This window comes from Podarcis raffonei, chromosome 1 (assembly GCF_027172205.1).
Source record: "Podarcis raffonei isolate rPodRaf1 chromosome 1, rPodRaf1.pri, whole genome shotgun sequence".
Lineage (NCBI taxonomy): Eukaryota > Metazoa > Chordata > Lepidosauria > Squamata > Lacertidae > Podarcis > Podarcis raffonei.
Window position 1 is genome coordinate 75,388,653 of NC_070602.1, and position 23,305 is coordinate 75,411,957.

At 41.9% G+C, this 23,305-nt stretch overlaps 2 protein-coding genes and 1 long non-coding RNA gene across 5 annotated transcripts in view; 2 read left to right on the forward strand and 1 right to left on the reverse strand.

The window, feature by feature from the left end:
• Window positions 1-2,856: 2,856 nt before the first annotated feature.
• Window positions 2,857-9,113, forward strand: LOC128416552 (uncharacterized). Of its 2 annotated transcripts, none has more exons than XM_053394475.1 (2): window positions 2,857-4,018; window positions 7,708-9,113. In XM_053394475.1, exon 1 carries the CDS (start codon window positions 2,942-2,944, stop codon window positions 3,740-3,742), a length of 801 nt encoding a protein of 266 aa, XP_053250450.1. In that variant the 5' UTR covers window positions 2,857-2,941; the 3' UTR covers window positions 3,743-4,018; window positions 7,708-9,113. The 2 variants fall into 2 exon arrangements, with proteins under 2 accessions (XP_053250450.1, XP_053250445.1); XM_053394470.1 differs by lacking the exon at window positions 7,708-9,113 and adding an exon at window positions 7,159-7,282.
• Window positions 6,115-23,157, reverse strand: LOC128416569 (uncharacterized). Its single transcript, XR_008331253.1, has 5 exons — window positions 23,122-23,157; window positions 12,748-12,851; window positions 11,643-11,778; window positions 7,693-7,834; window positions 6,115-7,215 (listed from the first exon to the last, which is right to left on the reverse strand). It is a non-coding gene; the product is annotated as an uncharacterized LOC128416569 (long non-coding RNA).
• TOLLIP (toll interacting protein) overlaps window positions 22,387-23,305 on the forward strand; it is a 31,044-nt gene continuing 30,125 nt past the window's right edge. Inside the window, exon 1 of one of the 2 annotated variants that reach the window (XM_053394441.1) lies at window positions 22,387-22,959. In XM_053394441.1, coding sequence (XP_053250416.1) covers window positions 22,927-22,959 — 33 coding nt within the window. In that variant the 5' untranslated portion in view covers window positions 22,387-22,926. The remainder of the gene's footprint in view (window positions 22,960-23,305) is intronic. The other variant, XM_053394449.1, reaches the window with a different exon arrangement.

Here is a 23,305-nt window from a genome sequence, read left to right on the forward strand (position 1 = left end):
AATTGGAAACATTGAGGAAGTGACTGCAGGTGCAGCAGAACCCAGTTTTCCCCAGTTTATCAGATTATTCCTGTAGTGGGTAAACCTGAATTTACAGGGGAGAAACAACAAGGCTGGCGTTGTTTGAAGGTAAAATCATGTGGACTATGCAAATTATATTGGAACACAAACAGCTATAAACACATAGTCAATTCCAGTGTGGACAAGCCCTCATTGAGTTCAACACGTGTTGTTGGAAAAGCATAATGCAAATATTAACCCAAATCAAATATTAAATCAAATTGTTGGTAATAAGGTGAAATATAGGCATTTATAATTAATATGTGTTTTTGGTTTCTATTTGAATTACAAATGGCTCAAGGCAAAACCTGCTTTAACCTTCATGTGTGAAAACACTTTTACATTGCTTCTGGAAGATTCTCCAGCTTCCATCAGAAGTGAAATCAGAAATCCCAGGAGCCTCTACCAGCCTTTCTCAACCTGTGGGCCCCAGTTGTTGTTGAACTACAACTCCCATCACCCCTAGCTAGCAAGGCCAGAGCTCAGGGATGATGGGAGTTGTAGTCCAACAACATCTGGGGACCCACAGGTTGAGAACTGCTGCGTGACAAAAATGAATAGAGACTCATGACCACAGCATTGCTTTCTTTCTGCTTTTCCCTCAGAGTGCTGTTGGGATGATAGGGGCTCTTCAGGAGGCATTTATTCAGGGCAGGTTTTTGAAGCCGGTCAGAATTGGCTTTATTTGATGCACCCGATGTGCCTACAGGGAATTAATTTGCAGCACAGGGCTTTGTAATTTCATGCTAGAACAGCATAAAATGGAGGAAGAACAACTCATCCAGAAGGAGGAGATTATGTAACAAAAGCAAAGAAGAATCTGTAGTGACATTAAAGATCCTTTGGAACAATCTTCTTGCTAGTTCTGTAATTCTGCATACCCCTCTAATTGGTTTTAAACAAGAAGCTGATAAAAAGAAGAAAATAACCCAGAATTAATTGGCTTCAGTTCCCTAAACTTATTTGAACAATAAATATATTTCAACTGAAGAAATGTATCACATCTTGTACAAATTTATTATGATTAGATACCACTCCACACATACACACCCATAGCGTTTCTGGCTTTCTCTTTAAGCACATTACAAGTCTTGGCTGCTCTTGTGGTCTATACACGACCCAGAAGTCTTTGCTGCTACTGAAGGCAAATTGGGTTTTTGAATGGAGACCTGCAACCCAACAAGTGGCACCTGTGTAATACACATTTTGAAACACCAGCCTGCCACATTTGCATTTTACATGTTTAACTTTACACCTCACCTAAAAGAACAGCCCTGCTGGTTCAGACCAAAGGCTTATCCAACACCCATCATCCAGTATGTGAGAATGCTGTGAGGCCAACCAGATGCCCATGGGAACCCCACAAGCAGCACATGAGCTCAACACCACTCTCTTCCTCATGTTCTTCAGCAACTAGTTTTCAGAGGCATGTTGTCTGTGATACTGGAGATAATATATCATGTCTAGTCTCCCCAGATTGGTTTATCCTCCACGAATTTGTCTAATCCTCTTTCAGAGCTATTCAAGTTGGCAGGTGTAATCTTGTGTCAGCAAATCCTGTAGTTTAACAATGCTCTGTGTATATAGGCACTTGGTATCAACTGTCCTGAAACTGCCAGCTTTGTTGGAGGACCACAATGTGGTACAAACACTGTGCCTACTGGGGACAGAGATAATAACAATAATAATAATTTATTATTTATACCCCGCCCATCTGGCTGGGTTTCCCCAGCCACTCTGGGCAGCTTCCAACAGAATATTAAAATAGTCTATTAAACATTAAAAGCTTCCCTAAACAGGGCTGCCTTCAGATGTCTTCTAAAAGTCTGGTAGTTGTTTTTCTCTTTGACATCTGGTAGGAGGGCATTCCACAAGGCGGGCGCCACTACTGAGAAGGCCCTCTCCCTGGTTCCCTGTAACTTGGCTTCTCGCAGCGAGGGGACCGCCAGAAGGCCCTCGGCACTGGGGAAAGGACTGCATGCCTTCAGAGGGAGGGACGTTATCCTCAAAATGATAGGCCAAACAACCAGAGCAGGTTTATGCTGCCTCCCGAGGCCCGTTCCCACCAACACCATTATTATTATTATTATTATTATTATTATTATTATTATTATTAATTATTATTATTATTATTACAATATATTTTATTAAAGATTTCTTAGTTTACAAAATATATATGCATTGTCTCTTTTTTCAAGTTGTGTTTTCTGCAAATCTGTTTCATTTTTTTGTGAGACATTAGTATTGCATGCAGTAATAGATTGGGAAGAAAAGAGGGGGAAAGAGGGGGGATGGTGAGTGGGGTGGGGTGGGGTGGTAATGCTTCTATTTTTCTACTTAGTGTATGTGTGGGGTTTTGTGTCAGTGTCACTTGCTGGACTATTATTTGAGGATGTAGCAGAAGCCATGAAATAAGACTTCTTTGCTGCCTTTATTGCCACATGGTAGATGGGATTATGTGTTCTAACCAGTGCTTCATTGGCCTTAGAGTGAGCCACTGATCATAACATGGAGGCAATGCCTTATCAGGCGTCCAGAGAAGCCATGAAAGTGAAGACGATGCATGTGTGAAAAAGAAGCCCATCAGAGGTGCATGTGTGTTTGTAAATATGAAACTATCAGTAAATACTCAGGCTTCAACAACATGCTTACCAGTTGCACACTGATGGTACATATTGCCACTTATGGCTAACCCCATATTTCCATACAGTTCCCTTTGCTATCTATCTGCTTTGAGAGTTTCAAGTGAATGGTACTGTTGGTTAATCATTATGACATCAGAGTGATGTGAAGGTATAAGTAGGGAAGAATTCTGAACAAATATCTTACTCTTCCCACTGCCTTCACAATATTCCCTAAACAGGCACGCATAAGTTGATGAATGGGGAATTATCTAAGTCAGGGATATGAAGCCTGTCAAACAGCTGCAAAACGGCATTCTCCAAATAAGATGCGATTAAAAGAAAGAAACATTATTCAGGACCTGAACAGGAGTATAAAAGACAAATCGCAGTCCCTCAAGAAATGGGTGGAAGAACTGGATAGAGATGTGGAGGTGGTTATGAGTCTGATAAATGAGAAAGAGGAAAAGATTAAGAAATTAGAAAGTCGTAACAGGAGCTTGGCACACATCAATCGAAAACTAGGCACAAACAGGAATAATGCCATCAAGGTTTTTCAGCATCAAGATGATAAACCAGGACCTGCCTTACAGAGTAGAGAAAGCAACGAGCAGGCCAATGTAATTCAAGCCAGAAGAAAAGAGCCTCATTTATCTACGAAGAAGCCCGGTTCTCATTTGGCAAGGACCAATTCTGATACAGAAACAATGATAAGAGACCCTGCAGAACAGTCTGAAAATATTAGGGGGGTACCTGTACAGTATCAAATTACTCCAAAGTTACCAGAGGGAAATGAGAGAATGAGTGCTGAAGACTTACTCATAAGGCCTAAACAAGCCAAATTGTCAGATTACCTCTCCGATCCTTTAAAGCTTTTGCATGCAGTTTTACTTTGCGTTGGACTTTGCACAGTTTTCATACTATTATATACCTACTTCTTCAACAATAACTTCATAGTTAATAGCCTTCTCCTGCTGCTGAATGACCAAGACCTTGCAGAACTGATACAATTTTTTTCGCCATGCCTTACTTGGAAAAATAATGGCCTAATGCCATTTTAAGAATCACTCTTCTCAACCTTCTAGGAACACCTAAGATTTATTGCCACTTTAAAAAGCAATATGTACTTTAAATTTATAATTTCCTTGTATTAAAAAAAACCCACTCTCCAAAAGTATGTCATCTGATTCTTTAACTATTTTGCTAACACGAATTAAGAATTTCAGGAAGGTTTGTTCTCCTGTACAGAAGACATCACTAAAGAAAGGCTGTAGCTCAGAAGTAGCGCAAGTGCTTTGTATACAAAAGGACCCAGGTTCAGTCCCCAGCTTGTCAAGGTAGGTTGGGAAAAACTCCTGTCTATGGAGCTAAACAGTACAAACTGAAAGCATTTGCTGACGATTTGGTATTGACACTACAGGAGCCAGAATCTAGAACTAAAAGAGTACTGGAATTGATTCAAGAATCTGGACAAGTAGCGGGATTTAAGTTGAATAAGATGAAAACTAAAGTCTTAGAGAAAAATCTAACAGTGATGGAGAGAGAAAGATTTCAGAAGGAGACAGGGCTAACATTGGTTAAGAAAGTGAAATACCTAGGGGTTAACATGACTGCCAAGAATGCGAATCTCTTTAAGGATAACTATGAAAAATGTTGGGTGGAAGTGAAAACGGATTTAGAAATATGGTCAAACCTGAAGCTATCATTGCTAGGCCGAATTGCTGCGATAAAGATGAATGTATTGCCAAAGGATGTTGTTTTTGTTTCAAACACTGCAAATATTAGATAAAATGGAGTGTTTCAAGAAGTGGCAGAGAGATATCTCTAGATTTGTCTGGCAGGGCAAGAAACCTCGAATAAAATTTAAGATATTAACTGACGCTAAGGAAAGAGGTGGATTTGCCCTGCCAGACTTAAAACTTTATTATGAATCAGCCGCTTTTTGCTAGCTGAGAGAATGGATGCTTCTTGAGAACACTGATGTGTTGGACTTAGAAGGCTTTAATAATGTCTTTGGGTGGCATGCATATCTGTGGTATGATAAGGTCAAAGCACATAAAGCGTTTAAAAACCATATTGTCAGAAAAGCATTGTTTAATGTTTGGATAAGATATAAGGATTTGCTTGAGAATAAAACCCCAAGGTGGCTGTCACCAATGGAAGCGGAGGCTCAGAAAAAGCTCAATATGGAGGCTAAATGGCTGAAATATTGGGAAATTTTGGAACAAGAGGGAGACAGATTAAAACTGCAGAGTTTTGAAAAATTAAAAAATAGAGTGCGAGATTGGCTTCATTATTATCAGATAATGGAGGCATATAATTTGGACAAAAAAAAAATGGCTTCCAGGTGGAAAAATCAAAATTGGAAACAGAACTGTTAGATCCCAAAATTAAGCACTTGTCAAGAATGTATAACTTGCTGTTGAAATGGAACACTCAGGATGAAACGGTGAAATCTGCTATGATTAAATGGGCACAAGACATAACATTATGATGGCTGACTGGGAACAGTTATGGACCACAGGTATGAAGTTCACGGCATGTAATGCCTTAAGAGAGAATATAATGAAAATTATATACAGGTGGTACATGACACCAGTCAAGCTTGTGAAAATTTATCAATTGCCCGATAATGTTGGAAATGTAAAGAGACTGAAGGTACATTCTTTCACCTTTGGTGGACATGCCCAAGGATTAAGGCTTTCTGGGAGATGATCTATAACGAAATGAAAAAGGTATTTAAATATACCTTTCTGAAGAAACCAGAGGCCTTTCTCCTGGGCATGGTCGGCCAATTGGTGCCAAAGAAGGACAGAACCTTCTTTATGTATGCCACAACAGCAGCAAGAATACTTATTGCAAAGTATTGGAAGACACAAGATCTACCCACCCTGGAAGAATGGCAGATGAAGGTGATAGACTATATGGAACTGGCGGAAATGACTGGCAGAATCCGAGACCAGGGAGAAGAGTTGGTGGAGGAAGATTGGAAGAAATTTAAAGACTATTTACAGAAACATTGTAAAATTAATGAATGTTAGAATGATGTTGGAATGAACTTATGTGATTCTAGCAAAAATGTAACAAAGATTTAAGAAAAATAGACTGTTAATTGGTGAAAGGAGGAAAAGTAAACTTATATTAATATCAAGATAATTTTTCAGGATAAAAATTTGAAGAGAGGGAAAGGATTTGCTGAAATGGATAATTGACTTAGAATACAAAAAAGGGAGGTGTGAGGAGGTCAGGGAAACAAGCAAATGAAAGACAAGTTATGGGGAGGTTCGATTTGTTTTTTTAATTGTTTCTATTTTTCTGTTTTTTATTGTGATGTGTTGTTTTGTTTTTGTTTAATTTGGTGTTTCTTCTTTTTTCTTTTTGTAACCTTAAAACTTCAATAAATACTATTTTAAAAAAAACAAAAACTCCTGTCTAAAATCCTATACAGCTGCTGGCAGTAAGTGTCAGTGATACCATGCCAGATGGAGCAATTACCAGACTCAACCTAAGGCAGCTTGCTATATGTTCCTATTTTCATATTATGTACCATGCCAATTTAGGTGTTTAATGCTGCAATCCTAAACCCACCATTTGCTAGAGATCAGGCCCCATTGAACACAGGGTAACTTACTTCCAAGTAAACATGGATAGGATTATAATGTTACAGTGCAGTACAGTAGTTGCATGTTTACTCAGAAGTAAATTCTGTTGTATCACTTGGGCTTATCCCTGACTAGTAAGTGTGTTTAGCGTTACAGCCTTACAATGTGATTTTGAGAACATTCCAAGACATCTTAAAATTGTATATGCTGATGATTAAGAATGCTAAGAAATAGAAGGAGGGTAGTTCTTTAATTCTTCCAGAGTTTATTTACCCAGGGAGGTAGACTGGTCAGGGAGGGAGGAAGGATGCCTGCTCATGCTACATTGGGTTTCACCCATCTTTTGCTCACATTAGCTGCTCCGGTCTTTACTTCGGGCCTACCCAGAAAAGTATGAGAAATAAAATGGCTCATATATATATTCTAAATACACTTGCCAAAATTTACCAAATGAAGCCATCAAAGCCATGTTCAAAGGGGTTTCAGTGGGAGACCTCATTTGCTTTTGGAAGAGGCTACAAATACATTACTAATGTCTTTTCAAAACTCTATGCATACATTATTCAAAATCTTTACAATAATCCTGTAAAGTTGGTCAGTATTATTATCTGCCCATTGCAACTGGAAGACTGAAGCATAGTGCCTTGCCTAAGGCCACACACCTATGAGCTGACACCAGAGGTGAGCTCTGAACCAATAGTTTCCTATGTCACAGCTACTCAGAATTAGCCGTTATGCCATGCTTCCGCTATCATGACTTATGTAGCAATTTCACCTCATGATACAGGAAATGAATGTTTGTTCTAAAAATCAATTTAGGAGTCAGGAAGCTGTGAGTCCAAAGTCTGGAATTAACCTATTCTCTTGGTTTGTAGGAGGCGGATCAACTTGCGAAAGACTTAGATTTTCTTCTCTCTCATTTGTGCTGGAAGCTAGAGGAAGAAGGAAGAAAAGTGACAGAGTTTGCTTGGATTTGTGAATAAATGTTTTCATTGCGGACATTTGGCCCAGATATTCCATATTTGCACTAGGCAAGCTAGGCAAATGTGTTTCGTAAGTGCTTTCAGAGCACATTGGCAGATTTAAAATCAACTGAAATAAACAGATAGCATTTTGCGACAGGCAAATAAAAATCCTAAAGATCAACATGGCAACCAGCCAAGTGGCAGCCAAGTTGAAGCTTCAGAATTGTATCTGACATTTATGTGTAAAGCAGATACACAAAGCCTGCCAGGCAGAGGCCTGTAGATAAACAGAAAACTGAATAAACAAGATACAGAAAATGAAAACTTTACCGTAGGGAGGGGACAAGACAGATATGCCATTGGTTTGCTTATATGGGGCAATGTAGCCCTGGAGTTTAGTAACAGTAAGCAATAATAATAATGAATTAAAATCCTGCAACTTACTGTGGTTCCTTTCAGGCATATGGTCATGAGAAGATGGTCCCCCATGAAGTAAACAGAGAGAAGAATCATCGGGAAAAATGCCCAGATTACAATGACCAATGAAACTATGAAATTCATTGCCATAGGATGTTTCTGTTGATGACTAGGATGGAAAAGAGGATTATGGTTCTTTTTGAAGCTTTAGGCTGTGGCAAACAGACATTGAAAGGCAATATACTGCTGAGACTGGGGAATGGCAATAGGCTACAGCTGAATTGTCATTGACCTGCATGTAAAAGCTTCCTTGTAACTTTTGGTTAGTCACTGTTGAGAGACAGAATACCAAGCTAGATTGACCATTGACCACAGACTGATGCTTATTTAGTTCTAACGCATGTTTTTCAGTTTGGGAACAATTCATAAGGATTCAAGAAAGTAAGCAGACAGATCATTTCAGACAACATGGAGTCATTTCCGGAATTTCTCCAAAAAGCATCATATGAATAAGCTAAGCGGCATCTGCATCCTTTTCTGAATGTCTCCAACAAATAGTGAATAGCATTTAAAATATGCAGAATGTTTTTACCCACAATCACAGGTTATTAGAATGCATGTCTGAATGCTGTTAATATAGAACAGAAATGGGAACGGCGAAGGTTTGCCTTTGGTTTTTATTTTGTATATTCTGTAGTCAGCATAAAAAATGTAGATGTAGGATATGCAAAAATCAGTCAAGGTGCTGCTTGTGGAAAAGCTTGTATACTTTCCTCTTTATTTTTTCGTGCACCTGTGCATACTAAGGCAGGTTGGTGGAGTTTCATGGGATTCTGATCAGCAGCAGGACCACAGGGGGAGGAGAGGGAGAGTTTGTCCTTTTGCCCCACACATAGTCTCAAGCTGCTGTTTGCATCAGGAGCCAAAAGCCTCCATTGATCTCCCCATGCAAGTTATAGAACCTTCAGGGAGTAATTTTCATTAGAACAATTACAAGAGGGGAAAGGGTTACTCTCTCCCTTCTCTTGCAGTCCCATTACAGCTTTGACTCCACTATAGCTGCTATTTACAGTTTTTAAAACAAACATTCCTATTAGTCCTATTTGCACAATTAACAACACATGTAGTCTGACCCTTACATTGCTGTGAATGCCTCAGTTCCTGTTCATGCCCAATACATGACAAAACAGCTGTAGTGTCGCTCAGCTTCATAAAGGACCACAACCAAGTGTACAATCCAAGATGTGTTTTCATTTCCACAGCAGAAGTATGAAATACTGAAGCCAAAAGTGAGATGGGGCCAAGATGATTATCAGAAGCTGAATCCCTTCAAAATGCCTGTGTCTGCCTGACTGCCCACACCTATGCAGAATCAGTCTCTTGACCATTCCTCCAGATCCAATGAAAATGTGCCTGTCCTGTCTTGCATGAGGCCAACATGCACTGAAGACCCAAGCCTACTATGAACTGTAGACACACACACAACTGGGTTATCAAGCAGCAGTCCATTTAAAAAAAATATTTCCCTCCTTTTCTCTGTGTGTATAGGGTGTGTGTGTGTGTGTGTGTACACACACAAAGCCATCAAGCACTTCGTTTGCTCAGGTTCCTAAACAAGACATTTCACCCTGAAAAGGACAATCATCTAAAAATGGGGTGCTCTCCTCTAAACACTTGGTATGTTTCCCCCTAGCTTTTCTCACGTTAATTGCTCTATAGCTACAATATGGCAAAATGCCCTCTTACTAGAAAACAGCCAATAGGTACACAAAGAACAGCTTGGAACTTCAAGTAACATTAAGGTAACAATGCTCTGTTGAAATCAGTGTTACTGCTTTCAGTCACGCCAGTAGGGGGAAAAAGTGCCCCAGAAAACATCCCTTACCTGAAAATTTACATAAACATGTTACCATAGAGACACCCCCTCGAGCTTTGAGCTTCCTTTAAAACTAGTCACTGTTCTTCAAAAGTCTCCCCTCCCCCGCCCCCATACCCCTGACAACCTGTCAGACCGAGGAGGAATAGCCCAGTGGTAAGCTGGAAATAGAAAAAAACTCTGGTACTTCAGACCAATTATGCTGTACTGTATCGTTTAAAACTAAATATTTTTCCAAGGGGAATTTTTGGACTGGGGTCTTTAAGACGACAGGGTTTTAAGGCTGACAAATGTGCTAGCGTGTCAATGTGGTAATGAAGTTAGTTCTGCACCGAGTGCAGCATGAAAAACAGAAAATTTCCTTGCAAGGTTTGTGATTAAACATCTAACAGAAAATAATGATTTGCTTGAAGGCACTCAAGCACCAAAAACAGTGAGGTGACGGGAGAGAGAAACAGGATATGGTAGGGGGGTGGGGTGGGTGGAACCTGCTGAATGTCACTATTGGGAGCTTCTATTATCTTAAAATCTCTTTAATATTCACTGTTAATTATAAAAACTAATAGCTATAAAATTAGAGTACGCAATGGGGGAATGTATGACATTCAAGTGGCAGAACCTCCTCCCCAGCCCCAGCCCCCACTTCCATTCCTACTGCCTGACTTTCCACTTCACACATGAAATTGATAGGAGCTGATTTGCATGTCTATCCTGTTACTGCAGGGAGAGGAAAGGATTAGCTAAATTATAGGGGATAAACACAGTTTCACTGCATAAAAGCAAAGACTACTTGTAATGAACCAGAGTCAAAAGAATAATGATGTTGACTTTGCTTGAGAGAGAGAAATGTATTTTTTCACAGAGTTAATGAGAACAAGACGTTGGAATTACCCTCCATTTAAATTTCATCAATTCACCAAAAGGACAATTTCCAAAGGGTTTTGCTATTTATTTGGTGACTACCCTGCTCTGTCTCAAGGGCCCAGAGCTAGAATACTATTGCGCTTTTTGAGAGGTCAAGAAAAATACTTCAGATGTCTAGCTGGCATATGAACATCAGAACCACCTGCGGGATCAGGCCAATGACCCATCTAGTCCAGCATCCTGTTGTCACAGTGCCCAACCAGGTGCTTATGGGAAACCTGCAAGCAGGACCCCAGCACAAGAGAACTCTCCCCTCCTGAGGTATCCAGCAACTGATAATCAGAAGTATTACTGCCTCTGGCCATGGAGGCAGAACACAGCCCTTATGCCTACTAGCCACTGACAAACATATTCCCCCATGATTCTGTCTAATCCTCTTTCAAAGCCAATGAAGTTGGTTGCCATCACTGCCTCCTGCAGGTACATAGTTTAACTATGCACTGTGCAAAAAAATGCTTTCTTTTATCTGTCCTAAATCTAACACACCAACAGCACCATTATTTTAATCAGAGCTAATTTTTGCTGTTGCTAAAATTGGAAAACAATGCATCTCACAAATAGGGTGTTGTTGTTTTTTTAAGTCACCTTGGTATTGTTCCTATTAATCCAGCATGTTTTAAACACATTGAAACAAAAACAAAGACCCCCCAATGTGTTCAGCTGGATATGATTGCCACCTGAAATTATGTGTAAAGAGCTCCTTTCCCACAGAAGCCGTCTGAGATGCTGGCGTGAACTTGATTCACATTGAAATAACTTTCATTTTAAGACTGCCCATGCAATGAAGATGTAGTCCTGAAATAAATAATGATTCTGCTATAACGTTCAATTTTGTCTCTATTGAGCTGCTCAACCAGGTGTTGAAACCCAATAGAATTTTCTTTTCTCCCTTTGAAAAGCTATTCCAAGTGCTGCACGACTGAAGAATGGCCACTTATTAACTGCTCAGCAGTGCTTTCCACTCTTCTGCTGCAGTCTCCAGCAATTGTCAGAACACCAGTTCTGCCAATATTAATCTAGTCCAATCACTAACTATGACAGTGTGGTACACAATTATGGAGACAGGGAGGGATGCATGCTGTTTGGTCTAATGTCTGTTTTATAAATTGAAGCCTGGAATCTATTTATCTGTTTGGCAAAACAAGAAGAGTAATCTTTATTATTGCTTTATACTTACTATGCCTTGCCTCCATTAACCTGACTTTAGAAATGGATAGCAGCCATTCTTCTTCTTCCATCTTCCCTTTTGTTCCAAACCATGTATCTGTGACAGATATAAAGGCATAGCCCACCAGCGTGAACAGAACCACTGTCTTTGGGGAGTAAAGCAAACATTTATTTTTATTTTTTAAAAAACACTGCTTATAAAATCTTACATGGGGGGAAAAGATACATCAATATTACACCGTATTTGAGATGGTCATTGGTTATCATCTCTCCTCTCAGTTCCCTTGATCAGGATACAATACTTCTGTTGGTGTAGCCTGGAATAGCATTACCTATTTTTACTACTGCATCACACTATTGACTCATGTTAAACTTGTGGCCTTGTAAGATCCCTAGATCCTTTTCACATGTACTACTGGCAAGCCAAGTGTCCCCCATCTTTTATTTGTGAAATTGGCTCTTCCTGCCTAAGGGTAGAACCTTACATTTGTCCCTATTGAAATTCATTTTTTTAAAAAAAATAGTTTGGGCCCAGTTTTTCAATCTGTGAAGGTCATCTTGAATCCCGATTCTGTCTTCTGTGGCAATAGCTATCCCTCCCAGTTTGATATCATCTGCAATTTTCATGAGCATCCCCTCAATTCCTTCACCCAAATCATTTATAAAGACATTGAACAACAATGGGCTCAGGGCAGAAGCCTGTGGCACCCCCTTGTAACTTTTTCCAGGATGACAAGGAACTATTATTGAGTACTCTTTGGCTCCAGTAGTCAATGTAAGTATTTCTAAAGTGCTGGAGGATCTTTTCAAAAAAGGTGCAACTGAAGAGCAGATATTCTACTCTGTTTCACCTGGAATTTACATTTTATTTTTTTCTTCTCTGTAACTTTACTTGAGAACGTTGCAAGAATGGGAAACATAATTGTTGGAATTTGTGTGTAGGTTTCTGCATGTGGGTCCTACATCCTGTGAAAGGAGAGGAAGAGTGGCTTCATAGCAACCCAAGAGCAATTTCTCATTTCTCTTCTATATTTTCTCATGGCTTTTCCTTGACATTCTCCACTAGAAAAGATCTGCTAATTCCAGCTCTCAAAAATTCACTTATGGCGATGCACCTGAACCTTCTGCTGATACTGCTATGTGGTAGCTAGATGGTTCTTTCTTTTGTTGGCAGCAAGTCCAAGGCAAGGTACAGCACCCAGTGAAGTGTTCTATGGTTCTGTAGGAGACAAAACACACAACATTCTAAGGAGATATATTGCACTTCTTCAACTTGCTTTACTTTGTGCTGCATGAACAGTAGACATTCTGCTGGCGTGGTGTGTATTTCATTCCTCTTATTTCTCTGCTGCCCAGTGAGCTACCTGTCTGAACACACATTTCACAGCTGCGTTTCACTTAGCCTTTGCACTGAAACAGTAGGTCAACTTTGAGGAGCTCTGAAAGGGCATTTTTCTGTCTCCGCTTTCTTCACAAGCTCCATGGTACAGGTATGGATTTAAGAGGGTGCAAAAGCCGAAGACTCCCTGGGGCTGCTTCTCAGCAGAAGTAAATGGTGCATTTCATTTATGGGATGAAAGGCTTGTTGAAAGAGGAAAGTCTTCAACAGGTACCAAAAAGTAGAGAAATCTAAAAGGTCCATGGAAGGAGGTACCTCGCAACATCTTCCCCTAGGCTTTATCTGAAATGCAAGGAGCTGGAAAAGATAACTAATAAGCTTCTGAGATCTGCACCCTTGCTGGTTTTGTTTTTCAACGGAAGCTCTTCCTTTTAAAGAGTATTTCTACACCCTTATTATTCACCTAATGATTTATTTAAAAGTAAAAACACTCTAGAAAAATGTTAACAAAAAGCTTCTGTGTCTCCATGTACTTGTAGAAAAGCCCAGCCAAGGACTTAATAGGGTTTTCAGGAAGTAAGGTGAGCCCAACAAAAACCTTGCACCTTACCCATGAGAACATCACTGAAAAGTTCCCTCCCTTTTGATATTTTTCCAACACATTTTTAAAAATTAATTGGTAGAAAATGTTCAGATAAAATGTGGAACAGTTTTTGGTACAGTATTAGTTTTGTCAGCAGGATAGGTGCATTAAGATCTTGGTGCAGCCATGACTGCTTCCAGATTGTGCTGCTAAGGTCTCCACAGGTAACTGAACAGAAGAACCTGTGCTCTAATAAGCTACTGGCCCATTAGAATCAAGTGCCCTGAAATACCAACTTATACAGACCTATTTCAATAATCAAAGATCCATACATACTATTTGTGACAAGAAAAAGCGTTGGATTAATGCAACAACTCGTTTTTGTTACTGGCACTTGCAATCACTCATGGTAGTCAGACTGGGAGTAGAAATTATCATGCTAACAAATTATCATGCAAAAATTATGCATTAGATTAGGGAGGGGAATGAAAGCAAAGGCTGAAGGAAGAACAAACGCAGGAACTCAAATTATGGAATGGGGAGGGGAAATCCTAGTGTCTAAATTTTTATTACAAAACAAATTTGATTTATAGCCATTTTAGACACCTTAACTGCTTCTCCAAGCCGCTTTTGAAAATTACATCCATATGTTACCATAGTGGATTTTTAAGACTTCTGTTCTCTCACCTTTCCCATGGCTTCAATTTTCACTTTAATTACCAGATTTAGTATGAATTCATCAGATGCCTTTGTTCACCAGTGACTTCTAGTTTTAGAAATAGTCCACCTGGGAAAATAGTAACACCTGTCACTCCCATTAATAACTACTTGCTGTTTCATGAACCACTCAGCCAGTGGCAATGGCAACCTTCCTACCTCACTCCTCCCACCTCATATCATTGGCTGCTAATGGCAAAGCTGGGGAAACATAAAATGTGATGAGTCCAGTGCTTCTTTTCTAGGAGTACACAGTACTGGCACCTCCCCCCCCCCCAAATGTTAAAAGTGTGGCACCTACTGTAACAACTTCATGGTGAATACCAACACCTTTTTCTCTTAAAAAACAACACTGGTTATGACATCACGGTCCATGTTCCTTAAGCACTACTAGAACGAGGCAGGTTCACTCATCTCTATTAATGTTTTAGCCACCTCCAGTGACTTGGGGGTACCAAGATAACATAGAGCCTACAAGTAGCCTGTGCTACGTGGATTTTTGGTACTGTTGTTTTTGTGTGGGATTGACTCTGAACTGTGAGTTTATGTGGTTTGCATGCTCATTACATTGATATAAAAGTGATCACAAAGTGTTTCTCTCCACTCCCAAATCACCTCTTCTAAGCTAAAATAAGTAACTCCCTCTCCAGGCTACAATCATGATGATATCTCTCAAACTTCACATATTTTTTCTTTAAAAAACGAGTTCATATCAACTGGTAGCTGATGTTCTTGTACTTAGCATTGTTAAGTTTAATGAGCTGAATATATGCATTGCTTTGCTTGAAATGTGGCAAAAACAAGCACATTACTTCAATGCTTTGTCTCCTCAGCATGGAAAAAAGCATCATCATCATCATCAGTAAATAACCTACAATTGAAGAGCTGGAAACTTTGCTAAACTTTAAGAGTAGGATACCTCCAGAGAGTAAACAACTAATCAGGCTACATTTGAATAATTTTAAAAATTGGTTTTCATTTTTACTTTGTGTAAGAGCCCTAATATCTGCACATACAAATTACATAGATGCATGTTCAAATAAATAAATAGATTTTGGAGGAACCCAGGAGAGGCTTTTCAGTCTGAGGCATTCTGTAAATCTGACCTGTACTGGATATGCTGCTGCTGCTTTAGATCTCCTTGGTTTTCTGTATTGAGATTTATGATTATTCGTATGCTGACTTCTTTATTTGATTGGATTCAGTTTTGTACACAGTTTTGTACCCTGCAACCAACAACCTATACTTGTTGGTTTGTGCTGTTTGTTGCTAATACTTATACTGTATTAAGAGAAAATAAATTATTTGAATTTTACTTCAGTCTAGTCACATATGTCTTGCTAACCTAGCAGTTCGAAAGCACGTCAAAGTGCAAGTAGATAAATAGGTACTGCTCCGGCGGGAAGGTAAACGGCATTTCCGTGTGCACTGCTCTGGTTCGCCAGAAGCAGCTTAGTCATGCTGGCCACATGACCCGGAAGCTGTACGCCAGCTCCCTCTGCCAATAAAGAGAGACGAACGCCGCAACCCCAGAGTCGGCCACGACTGGACCTAATGGTCAGGGGTCCCTTTACTCTTTACCTTAGTCACATATGATTAGATCACTGCTGCTTGATGCAATAATCTCAGAAATAAAGGATTCTGAATGCTGGCAGCACTTGCAAAGAAGTCTAAAACTAAATGCAACACTGGAAGACCTTTCAATTTGGGCTGACACCAACAAGTTCATTAGTTTGCACTGGAATAATTGAATTGAATCCAAATTCTTGTGCAGCTAAGTGAACATCTTTCACTCACACAACAGAACTTCCCCCACTTCAACTCCCACACTGCCTCTAAGTCCCCTTCTGAGGTTTGAGGGGAGATGCAGAGCAGATTTGGGGCGAGGTATGGCAATCATGCTGGGAGAGGAGAGGGAGGAGAGGTGTTGTACAAGAGCAATTCATTCCATTTCCACAATGACTTTGCTGGAAACAGCCCATCAGATTTACACAGATAGGCCTATACTGAGGATCTAGTCCACAGAAATAAAAACTGAGTCCTGCTTGAAATTAATTGTTTTGCTCACATGAGAGAATGAAATGTGCAAAGTATTGTTCATTCCACAAATAGCCAAAATCCTAGCATCTGTAACAGTATTCTAGGAGATCCTTTTACTGACCCACATTTTGTCACAATCCAAGGCAGAAGCAAGCACCATTGAGTTACTTGGAGCTTACTGCTAGTGAAGCAGGTCTAGAATTGTAGCCTAACTGTACATCCTTCCAGCTAAGAAACAGCAATAACAGCTTGGTAGGTTTCTGGAGGAAACATCGGCTTTAGATCCATTTCAGTCCGGTTTCCGTCCTGGTTTTGGGACCGAGAGGACTCTGGTTGCCCTAACAGATGATCTCCATAGACAACTGGATCGAGGTGGGTCAGGACTGATCCTTTTAGATTTGTCAGCAGCCTTTGACATGATCGATCATGATCTTCTGGACCACCGCCTCGCAGACGTGGGGATACAGGGCATAGCCCGTAACTGGCTGTGCTCTTTTATCTCTGGTCGGGGACAGAGGGTGGCACTAGGGAGGGAAATGTCGTCGCGCCATTCCTTGGTGTTCACCCAAAGATCCCTTGGTTGATCACAACAGAAAAATACAAAATCCATAATTAAACAAAGACAAATCAATAACCTCCCCTCCATCAAACACATTTAAAAAGCCATAGAATGTTAATCAGCCAAATGCCTGGTTGAAAGGTTGTCATCTGGCACCTAAATATATGTAATGAAGGTGCCAGGCGAGCCTCCCTAGGAAAAAACATTCTGCAAACGGGAACCCGCCATAGAAAAGACCCATTCTTGTGCTGTCACCCTGCAGACCTCTTGTGGAGGGAGCTCATGAAGAACGGCCTCAGGTGATGACCGCAGGGTCCAGGTTGGTTCATATGGGGAGAGGCAGTCTGTGAGGTATTGCAGCACCCTTTGCTTGGTAAAGGCTCTATCCACCCCACTGGGTTCCTATTGCCTTACAGAGTTACCAGCTCTGGGCTTTCAATACCCCAATCAGTCTTCTAACCAGTGCTTTTCTTCTAGGAAAAAAAGTGCCAGTACTCACCATGAAGTTGTTACAGTAAGTGTCATACTTTTAATCAGTGCTTTGCTGCTGCTGCTGCTTCTTTTAAAAAGGTGCCGGTACTGTGTACCATTGAGTACCCCCAGGAAAAAAGCACTGCTTCCAACTACTGGTATTCCGCTGCCAGCTTCAAATCTCCATTGAGCCATGGACCTCATTGTGTGATCTTAAGTCCGTAATTATCCTTTCAGATGAACCCTCCTCACAGAATTGATGTGAGGATAAAATGGATAGTAGGGAATAACTCTTTATTTAACACTGAGCTCCTGTGAGGGATGGTGGTATATGAATGTCAAAGGTAATAAGATAAGGCTGCAATTCTATGCACATCTTCCCAGGAGTAAAACAAATTGAACACAGTGGGGTTGGCGATTCAGTAAAGATGAAGCCAAGCCATAGGACTGTGCTGCAAGCAGATACCAAAAAACCTTTCCTGATATTCAAGATGCACTTTCCTTAACCAAGCTGTTAGGGAATTTAGTTGCAAGACCTGGCAAGCAGACAATAACTCAATGTCCAGAAAGCTACACAGGAGAATTCAAGAACTAGTTCTGTTACAGTTAATTTTATAGTGATGATCTGCATTGTCAATTCTGCTTCAGCAAATTAAATGCTGGAAACAAAGATTGTGATCAGAATTACCCAGAGCCACAACTAACACGTTTTCTTTTCTTTTGCCACAGAGCCAAAATTTGTTTTTCATGTCACAAATTTGTTTTCTAGGTTTGTCTTTCAGCATTTCAGTTTTATCTTAACAGCATGTAAGTACACAAGTATCCATACTGCCAAATACAATCTTGGACTAACCACCACTACTTCTTGAGATTTCCCCTCTATGAGAATAAATTCCTAGGAGAAATCTACTCCAGGCCTTCAGCGCAAGCAACCAGCAAATTTGCTCTAAATCAAGCACAGCCTTGCAGAAACAGCCTGGAGATTCTTGGATAACTGTTAACATCAAATGAGGACATGCTTGCAGCCTACTGCCCCCTTCTGGCCCTCCTCAGAAACAAAACCACTCTGGCATACTACTGTACTGATTTGCGTTAGCACTCAAAGATCAAGGCAACAAACAGCAGGATATATAATCATTTGGCTAAACAAACCCTATGTTCACTTGCCTGAATTGAATTCTATTTTGTTGCTGACATTTGGTGGCCTTTGTTTTCAACTTGTCCTGCTAGAATCTAGTAGATGCTATCTTTCACACTCTATGAATTGAATCCATTTATAATCAATGTATTTATTGGAGCCGGCATGATAACTCTGAGCTGCCATACCTTCATACATGCATTACAATAGTGCATAAAAATATCTGCTATAAATTTAGAAAGCTCCTAATTGCACTATTCTATTTCCAGCTGTTGGGATCTGCAGCACGAATTTAAATTAATGACTAAATTAATGCTGCAGATATTAGCAGCAGGAAGCAGCTACATTATTCAAATAGACTTTGAAATGATCAGATTTTTATCTCCCAGAACAGCACTCAGATTAATATGAAAGTTGTCTTTGTTCTGTTGAAGAGACCAGAATTACACAAGAGGCTAGAGGAGGTCAGATGCTAAATATTTAAAAAGCAGGCTGAACTACCATTTGATGCAGACTCCTCTTTAGTGATGGCACAAATTGCTCTTCCTCTATACAAGGACCAACTGCCGCTTCCTTCAGAAAATCAGAATATGTTCCAAGACTTCAAAGGCCAATTCTCATGCACATGTATGTTACTTCAGCTCAGTTTGACCCAGCATGTAAGCCTGCAGGAAGAAACCATTGGCAATGGTTTCCAGCTTGTGCAAAATATGCCTTGGTCTACAAAATGAGCAGAATGTGGTAAAATTCTAGAATCGACAGTACCTCTTTAAACTAAAGAATGCTGTATTGGAATGCTCCCTTCAAAAACCACACTACCCTTTGTCAGGGAGCAAAGATCTAGCCCATGTCAGCTTCCTACATGCAAATATTTATTACTACTACTCAAGAGGCGTAGCTAGGGGGAGGGGGGGCACTGGCCGCCACACTGTGGAGGGCTGCACTTACCGCGGGGCCTGCAGGCACCCGAGTCACACGTCTCTCCTGGAAGTGACGCAGTGGCTCAGGCGCCTGCAGGTTCAATTCTGCCTAAAGCACCAGCATGGGGCTTGCATCTGCCCACTGCCTCTTCCTCAGCCGCCCTACAGCTGAGGGGGAGATGGCGGCAAGTCTCCACACAGCATGCCCTGCCCCAGCTCACCCCTCCCCTGGGTACAGGGTGCACGCAACGCCCAGGACACCCAAGCGGCTAGCCACGCTGCTGCTACTACAGTGGTATCTCTAGTTACGAACTTAATTTGTTCCGGAGGTCCGTTCTTAACCTGAAACTAGAGGCGTGCTTTCGCTAATGGGGCCTCTTGCTGCCACTGCGCCGCCGGCACACGATTTCCGTTCTCATCCTGGGGCAAAGTTCTCAATTCAAGGTAACTCTTCCAGGTTAGTGGAGTTTGTAACCTGAAGCATTTGTAACCTGAGACGGTTGTAACTTGAGGTACCACTGTACTGATATATAGAAGGGCATTCAAAAATACGATTCTCCTCTAGTACAAGTCCTGCTTGTGGGCTTCCCATAGACATCTGCCTGGCCACCGTGAGAACAGCATGCTGGATTAGTTGGGTCTTTGTTCTGATACAGTTGGGCTCTTCTTATGTAAAGTGGTAATGGCTATTCTACCACTTAGGAACTCTTATCACTTAATTTTTCTGCACATGTAGATGCAGACCACATACCACGAGAGGTATATGCACATGAAGCTGCTAACTTTGCTCAAACTCTCCACCTCCTTTGTGATTAATAGATTATAGCACACCACACTGCATGCATAGCCTTCATAAAGACAGAAGAAGCAGGTAGCAAAGTAAAATATTATCACCCCCTCCCCATCTGCTGGTGCATTTCTGGTAGGAGAGGACCCTTCTCCTTTCAGCTACCACGGACACCAACTGCCCTGTAAGGAAGAAGCAGCTATTGAGACAAAATGTCACTATCACTATAAAGTTAAATAGGACAGTTAAAAACCATACACTTCTATTTTTAAAAAATGATTGATTTTTAAGTAAATATGTAAGACACTCTTGGAGCTGTGTCACCTAAAGGTCAAAGGAAATGCTTTAGATAAATAAAATACACCACACAATGTGGCTCCTGTCCCACTGACTCAGATGAATGTATGAACCGCTTTGATTAAAATATTATAACTTATATGAAACTGGTGCCTGTGCTGGCTTTCATACTTGTGACTCATTGACTGATGTTATAAGCCCTATTTGGGCATTCTTTGTTCCTCTGTAGAACAAGGAGTGAGGCCTTGCTAAGTATTCCTTGGCATTGTTCCTCTGCAGCAAGGGATCTTTCATTGAATGAAGGCAACACTAATCACATTTACCCAGCCTTTAGGAAGGTATTTGAAATCACCCATTAATGTAACACTTCCTACTTGGGATACCTCATTGATTTCATTCTCCATCTCAAGTACCCCTTGCACTTAATTAATTTTGATACTGATACTACCACCGAGTGATTCTATGAAGGAGTCTACACCTCTGAAAATTTCTAATTTGTTGGACGTCTATGCCCTCTTTGTTATACAGAGCAACATGACTTCCAAAATGCCTTCCTTTAGAGAAGAGATGGGGAATTAGACTCACCAACAGGCTGGATGTGTAATACCATTTAAATCCTGGAGGCCAACTGACAGGTGGGCAGCCGAAGGCTACCCACCCTTTAAAGTCAATTTTCAGGTGCAGTTTGGATTCAAACCATGCCAGCAAACAAATCAGCACTGACAGTGAGCCCCCTCAGCTGTCCTATGCAGTTTTTGATTGGGAACTTCTCCTTGCAGTTGATTCCAGTAGCTCCACGTGCAAAAGAACATGTACCTACCAACCCTACACTTGATGTCATGTCAGCTGTGGGGAAGATGAGCAAGGTTTGAGGAAAACAGTCCCATGGGCCCAAATGGGACCCATGCTCGAGCCTAACTAAGCCCATAGGGTGGAAGTTACCCCTTTATAGTGTTTGTACAGAAAGATAACCATGACCCACTGGTTCTCTCCACCAGGTTGCCATTATGTTCACTATATCTATGCTCTCCTTTAAAACCAAGCACTCCAGCTCAGCTATTTGGTCCAGCAGGCTCCAGCATTAGTATATAAACAGTGTCTCTCATTGTGTGTTTTACCCGAGGGACCTTTAGCCTCTCTGAATTCTCCCTCTCGACTTCCATTGCATAGTTCTAACCCTCTCCAATTTGGACAATCATAAACATCATAAACGATTGGACTACATAACCTGTAGACTCCTTTCTAACTCTAAATATGCATAGAATTGCACTGTTAACCATGGCCAAAACAACACTGGCTTTCTATCACTCGTATTACTTCTTCCTTTAGCATGTGCTGATATTGCTACTTCTGGCCATTTATTCCCCAGCCCGACTAGTTTTATGGTAAACTCTTTAGTGTTTTTCCCCTCTCCTGCACCGGAGCAGATGAACCAGCCATGCAATATAATTAGTGTTCTGGCCCATTCACTTGTGAGATTAGCGTGAGAGCTGAACGAAGCTATCATATTCCTGCATACTGTAGATGCAGGGAGAGAGTGAGAGCGAGAGCGTGTGTGCGCGCGCCCCCGCCCCCCTAACTTCTTTCCTGGGCACGAGCTTTGCGAAAAGACGGAGAGAAGTTTGGGGTGGAATAGTGCCAGCTGTTTTTAGTTGTAGGAAGTTGTGGGACGTTTCGGGGGGGTGGTTATATTCACACACACAGGTACCCCTCACTTAGTCTGAAGCGATAGTGGCCAGAATTCTACCATCTCACTTTCCTGCGCGCGCAGGAAGACAAGCGGCGACGGATGAAAGGTCGCGCGACCCTTCCGCTAGGACTAACGCGGCCACGCCCACCCGCACTCAGCCAGCCAATCAGGAGGTGCACGGGCGCGGTTGCGTCAACGGGTTCAGTGAAGCGGCAGGCCCTTAGCTTAAAGTCCGCTGTGGTGGGAAATGGCGGTGACTTTTTAATAAGCGGGGCGGGGCTAGTGACGTTAATAACGGCCCATTAAAGCAAAACGTTTCTAAAATATTCAGCCGCCCCTGCGGAGCCGTTTCTGTCATTCGGCACATCCTCGGCAACGGGCCCCAGATACTAAAGAAATCCGTGTGGGTGCGCACACGCCTTAGACGGCAGCAGGCTCAGGGATTCCCATCGTGTGCGGCGAAAAGGGGATGAGAGGATAAAGGATGAGAGGCGCGCGACGGCGGCAGTTTGAGAACGGAACCTCCTCTGGCCTGCGCCTGCGCGTGATCACGTAACGGTTCTTACGGCGGCGTCTACTGAGGGTGAGGGGCGGGGTGGGATCCTCCAAGCGCACGCGCAGTGCCGGATAGCGGTGGACTGGGGGCGTGGCCAGACGGTAAGGAAGGGGGAATCAGCTGACTCTGCCGCGTCGGATTGAGGGACGTTTCATCGGCGGAAGGAGGGACGACCACCTCGGTTTGAGGGAGGTGCCATGGCGACCACTGTTAGCACTCAGAGGGGCCCGGTGAGTACTGGCGCTGCTGTGACTGACGACGCGTCCCCCGAGCCCCCGACCCGCTCCCCGCTCCTGACTCCGGGACCTTCTCCTCGAGGGTGTGGCGGGGGGGGGGCCGAGGAGGCGCCCCTGTTTGCCCCACGGAGGGTTAGGCCGACGGGTTCCGTTTACCTGCGTGGGCCGAGAGGGCCCCCTCAGCTCCCTTCAGGGCGGAGGGATGGGGCGGACCATGTGTCCGCTTCATTTCCCTCCGCCCGTCCGCGCCTTGTGACACGCGCGAAAATGGTCTTGCCCCGTCGTCATGCCTCCTTCCTCACTCTTTCCCTCCTCTTCCTCCGCCTCCGTCTTAACCACG

Coding starts and splice junctions, on each gene's coding strand:
- LOC128416552 (XM_053394475.1), top strand. CDS start 2,942: ATGGGGAATTATCTAAGTCAGGGATATGAAGCCTGTCAAACAGCTGCA.